This window comes from Mandrillus leucophaeus, unplaced genomic scaffold (genome assembly GCF_000951045.1).
Source record: "Mandrillus leucophaeus isolate KB7577 unplaced genomic scaffold, Mleu.le_1.0 Scaffold40, whole genome shotgun sequence".
NCBI classification, from domain to species: domain Eukaryota; kingdom Metazoa; phylum Chordata; class Mammalia; order Primates; family Cercopithecidae; genus Mandrillus; species Mandrillus leucophaeus.
Genome location: NW_012104254.1, coordinates 1,197,566 through 1,203,565, shown reverse-complemented (window position 1 = coordinate 1,203,565; position 6,000 = coordinate 1,197,566). Strand labels below are relative to the sequence as shown.

The following is a 6,000-nucleotide window of genomic DNA, read 5'->3' as shown; positions in this document are numbered from 1 at the left end:
GACCAACATCTCTGGGTCATTTTGTCTTTTGTCTCCTGTGCTTTTGGTTTCATATTTAAGACACCATGGTTAACCCCAATCTGGAAGATTTGTACCTATATTTTCTTCTAAGAGTTTTATAGTTTTAGCCCTTACATTTAGATGTATGATCCATTTTGAGTTTATTTCAGGGTATGCTGAGAGGTAGGGAACCAACTTCATTCTTTTGCCTGTGGATATGCAGTTGTCCTTGAACCATTGTTGAAAAGACGTTATCTTGGCACCCATGTTCAAGATCAGTTGACCATAATTTTAAGGGGTTTATTTTTGTACTAGTCACTTCTTAATCAGTGCTTGATGAGAAAAAAAACAAAACAAAAAAAACGAGTGTGAGGCCCCACACAGTCCTGTGCTTCACAGCATTTTGCATCTCATAAAATTAGTATTAGTAATTATTTCATGTCTATATTTCCCACCAGTTGACAAGATCCTTGAGGGCAGGGAAGATGGTGTCTTCCTCATTGCTGGATACACAGTGCCTTGCTTCATGCCCGACACCTGGAGGCACTCAGGCAGGCTTTCCTAACTGACTCACTGCTTCCAATCCTGACCCTCTGGCTGTGGGCCACATTAGCCTTTGTCTTCATGAAGTGACTCCCATGACGCCTGGGACCATGATACCTGAGAGGGCTCCAGGACAGTTTTCTTCCTAAATATCAAGGGATAATGGGCACAGCAGGTGTCAGCTCTGGGTGCATGCATTTACAGATATTTCTGGAAAAGAACTGAGGGCTAACCCTGCCACATCAGCCAGGCCTCCCCTGATGACACGGTCATCAGTGGTGCTCCGTAGTCTTTGTGAGAAGACAGAAGCATTTAGAGCTATGTTTCTACCACAAAATTAATTTCATTTATGTCTGCAGAAAATGCCTTACCTGAGCCTACAGATAAAGGCTCCTTAGTGCTGCACTACTGCACCCGCCAGCTCACCAGTGCTGGCAATTTACTCATATTTTTTCATTTAATTAAAAGACCTGTGGTATTGTTGCATTGTAAACTCTTCAGAGTATGCCTCTGAAACAGTTTTTAAAGGGGGAAAAGCTTTTATTTGAAAGTAGAGATGAGAGAATTTGGGTCATAGTAGGTTTTATACATTAACTCTATGTATCCCAAGCTAATATTTTTATTTTTATAACTAAATTTGGTGACACCACCAAAAAAGGGATGTTTTGACAAACTAAGTCAATGCTGCTTTGAAAACCAAAATAATTGGTGTGTGTTTCAACCTATGTAGCTCTTGACCTTTTGTACATAAGCAACTGATTAAGAATAGTCAAAATTAGCAAGACTGCATTCTTACTTCAAGCAGGTGAAACTATTCAAACTAGGAGCTAGTTCTCTTGCTTTTCCTTGTTTTTAAATGTCAGCAAAGAACGATGTCTTAAAACTTGAAGACCTTATAAATATCTCCAAATGTTCAAGTTCAGTTAATTTGGGTTCTCATAAACAGACATTCTTGACAATTGATACATTCCTTGAGTATCATTGAATCTACTGTGCTATGCCAGGCTTTAAAATGCTTTGCACCACTCTCAGAGTCATTGGGTTTTATGTTTTTAGCTAATCATTGGTTAGTAATAAAGAGGCTGCCCCTCTTGAGGTGGTGACTGAGGCAGTTATGTCTTCTGTATCCTTATGCTTAAAAACAGCATCACCTTGAGCCTACAGTAAACATTCTTAAGTAATAACTGAGCAGGTGAGTCCAATATAAATAGCGTTCCAATCACCAGCACCTAGTTCCACAGGTGAAACTTTTTCCTTTTGCAGACAAAGAAAAGAAACAGAGATTTGAAATGATTTGTTTTTGGGATTTTGAAAGTTGGAAATTGGAAAATAAAATCTAGCTTCTCAAAGCTAGACAGCCTGCCTTTAATTTTTGCTGCACAGTGTTTCTATTCTAAAGCAGGCATACATGAAATGCCAGCACTGGGCTTTGAATTATTCAAATTCCACTTTGCTCATCCTCCCTCGTGCCTACTTGTCCCACTGTGGGTGCGCAGGAAATGCTTGTTAAGTAAGTAGCTCACGACTCTTAATCAGAGACTTGGGAATAAGAGTGTTTAGCATTTAAGTTTAATTAATGTTTTAAACTTTCAGGAGTGCTTCCTTAAACCCATTTTCAGTCTTTCCCATTTCCAACTTGTAATTTGGAGTTGTTTTTGAAAATGTCATTCAAAAGGGTAAATATGTGATAATTAAAGGATGAACTCACCGAAGGAGTGAGTTTGAGCTCTAATCTCTCCCGATCTCCTTGTTCAAAGAACTCACTGGTTACAAGTTCTGCCACCTGAAACATATAAATATTTCAATTCATGGTTATGTGTAGTTTATCACGAGACTCGGAAGTTCTTTCTTGCTTATGTATTTGGTGATCCTCATCAACACAGACAATCATTTAAAAAGCTTATGAGGAAATAAGTATATTAACCTTTCATGTTGGAAATCAGTTTCATTCATTTAATCAGGAGAACTTGTGCAATGTAATTTTAGATGCATGCCAACAGGCAATCTCCCACTATACAGCTTCCATATTTGGGTTGAGGCAACAGGTTGCCAGCTTCAAAGCAGGAAAAGTTCTTATACAGAAAAGTGAAGCAAATATTCATTTAATAATAATGTGTAATTATTATAGCCAACTTTTGATTGTTTCTATGTAGAATCTTTATTTTGTTGCATACTTTTATATTAGCCCAGCTTCATCTTGCCACACGAAAACTCCTCAACACCCTCCCTACCAATGTCTGTATGCACTCTGGAAGGGATAACCCCAGGGCACATCCTCTGCTTCCCACTGTTGCAATCAATCAAGAGGCAGGACTAATGCTAGATTCACTGTTAATAGCAGACTTTTACAGTAGGTCACGGTATAGTTTGAAGAGCGTGACTTGGTCTTCAGGCTGTCTGGATCTACGCACTAAAAGTGTTAATTTATGGTAGGCGCTAGTTGGTACAAGGACAATGGGACGTTTGTTCTACCTTAAACCTTAAACAGAGACTTACATTTTTCTGCTTTTAATCCATTAGCTTGGATGGTCAGCAGCTACTGATTATTGCCAAGCTAAACAGATTTCTTTTTTTTTTTTTTTCTTTTCCACACCTTCACTTCTCAGGATAGCTTGTGAGAAGCAAATTGATATAACAGATTAAATGTTGAATGGCTATTTTCAACGCTACTATGGTGTGCATCTAGGAAATTTCTGAGATGAACTAGTTGGATTTAAAAAATATTGGAAGAGTAGAATAAATCCCAGACAACTTCATGGCAAGAGGACATGGATACCAAACAAATTTTTCTCTATTGCAGGTTCTTATGAAGATAAGGTTCTTAAATCTGGCAAAGATGAGACAGTTTAATTTTGGTGAAGTGCATAGTATCAAGATAACTCCGTTGATCTCTCAAAAGATTTGGTCAGTCACAGATTATGGATAAAACTGAAACACAACACTAAACACACACACACACACACACACACACATCTGAGAGTAGCATGTGTGCAGTCACATATAAAGAAATCAAATATCCAGTAACTTCAGATTTCTAATATTTCTATTAAGAAACATGGGCCCTTTTCAAGAATTTAACCACAAAAAAACTAGTTGGAACTGACTGAAAAATCACCTTCACCCCAATCTCTTGTATATGTGCCTGTTTTCTAGGACTCAATTCACTTGTCTCCTCTCCAGTCTCTCCCGCTACCCTGCATTTCAGCACACCAGGCTTCTCTCTTCTTTCTCTGGCCTTCCTTTGAAGAGGAAATGGTCCCCTAAGGGTATGACCTCATTTATTCAGTTCCCAGAACTCTCCCTCAGATTGCTCTAAGCTAGGTCTTTTGCATTAAAGAATGTAAATGTGCACATCAGGCACCTCAAGGTGGGAGTCCTGCATAGGTCTGTAGCCCCTGAAAAGAAAAGAAATTAAAACAAAATTCTGTCCTTGCTCTTTCTCAAGTAGTTGTTGGTATCTCCCCTGTGCTCCTTTCACAGCTTAACTTGCACAACTGCTTTGTTTGTACTTAAAAACCCAATCAGGAACATTCAGTGGTTCCTGATTGAATTTTTTATTAAAGAAGGAAATTGAGATGCTAATCAGGCCTTGGGGGAATCACTGGGGAAACCCACATGCTTAGTCTTGTTTGCAGGAAGGGAAAGTAGAATAGACCCCAGCAGAAAACATTTTGAAAGGGAATTTTTAAAAATCAACATCCAGGAAGTTAGAGAAATATTTTTTAAAGAAAGGCCTATTGTTTTCTCCAAATGTTTCCTAAAATTTTGAAGTGAGCGTTAAAAAACAAAAAACAAAAAACAAAAAAACAAATTTAACCTATCAATTTGGAGACAAATAAGAATGAGATTGCTAGCTTAGAAATGCGACAAGCTTTCTGATAGAAACATTAGGAAATACATGGTTTTGTGTTTTATTTCCCTGAACGCTTACGTTTCTGCACTTTTCAACAGAAGCTCACATCCAGAAAATAAAATAATATTTACACTAGTGACGGAGAAGACCACCTACAAGCAGCTATTGGGCCTCCCAGGTTGGCCTAAAATATCAAGGCAGAAATTTTTTTCCTTGCAAGTACTTTGCCCTGTCACTTTCCTGTCCCCTGGGGCTACTGCTCCTTGAGTTCTTGACATGCTTTTTACTGGGGTTTCTGAAGGTGCTGGCACATCATACCTCACCCCATTCCCTTTCTGGTCTTCTCTAGTTTTCTCTCAGTCCTCCTAACTTCCTCATACTCTCCACCTCCTTCCATCCCTATTACAGGAGCCTCCCCGAGTACTACACTTTTCCCCAATACCTGGAAGAGCCTCCTACCTCTTCCCTGCAGTCTACTCACCAACTCTCCCAGAAGGGAGACCTTCCCGTATGGGAAAGGGGAGGGGGTAAGATGAACAGTGGGAGAGATGCAGAAAGAAGCTAGTCAACCACACAAATTCTTCACAATTATCCTGCTTTCTGTGACTTTTTGTAACTTCAAATATGTCACACTGAAATTTAAACCAAAGCACAATTGGTGGAATACTCTATAGGAAAACTGCCTGATCTACGTTGGACAGTGTGAGCAAGAAATAAGCCTTTATTTGTGTTGAACGACTGAAATTTCAGAATGTATTTGTTACTGAACCAAGGCCTAGCCTATCCTTGACTAATACAAAAATTGGTACGGAAGTGAGGTGTTGCTATTAAAAGAGAAAAGAAGAGAAAGAGAGAAAAAGACCCTAAAACATGTGTCATCAGCTTGGGGGCCAGGTATCAAGATAACGAGGAGGCTATAAGGATGAGAATCCATGGCAAAATAATTTGTACAATTATAACTAAAAGCTAACAATGTTCTGAATAAACTTATAGTCTTGGGAGATGAGATTAGAAAACAAAATGTTGGTAAAATGTGATGGTTGCCATTGACTGTTTTGCTAGGAATTACAGGAAGTGAGTTTAGAAAAGGAGGAACAGGCTTATAACCAGGAATGAAAGGGAATAGAAACAGTCACAAATTCAGGGACTTGTAGGGATGGAAGACAAAATTACTTCTCAATTCCAAACTGTGAAAATGAAAATTGTGATACACTTTGACGAAATTTGATTAAGACTCAGCTTTGTAACAAGAATCAAATCAAAGGTACTGCCAACACACCTAGGGTTAGATTCTGAAGGAATTCATAGTTTGCAGCATATCCTTTTAACTGGACAAAAATGGCACAACGAAATGATTTACCTATACGGTTCTCTCACTGAAGGCTGTTAGGCCCAAGGCACTAGGAATTAAGTCAGAAATAAATAAATATATTTGCCATATTTCTTTATTCCTAAATGTAAAGAAGCAAATAAATACAGAAAATCTGGGATATTTGTATGGAATGTGGATGTGGTTATGGGCAAATGGAAAGGACTAGAATCAAAGACATAAAAAGCTGACTAAACGTACAAGAGAGTTTTAGTGCTAAAGAAACCCTAAGCCC

General features: G+C 38.5%; 1 protein-coding gene across 4 annotated transcripts in view; it reads right to left on the bottom strand.

Moving 5' to 3' along the window:
- The window catches only part of PDE11A (phosphodiesterase 11A), a 522,267-nt gene that overhangs the window by 39,155 nt on the left and 477,112 nt on the right, over positions 1-6,000 (bottom strand). For all 4 annotated transcript variants that reach the window (XM_011991832.1, XM_011991830.1, XM_011991831.1 and 1 more), the window contains one exon: positions 2,252-2,326. In XM_011991832.1, the coding sequence (XP_011847222.1) occupies positions 2,252-2,326 (75 nt within the window). The remainder of the gene's footprint in view (positions 1-2,251; positions 2,327-6,000) is intronic.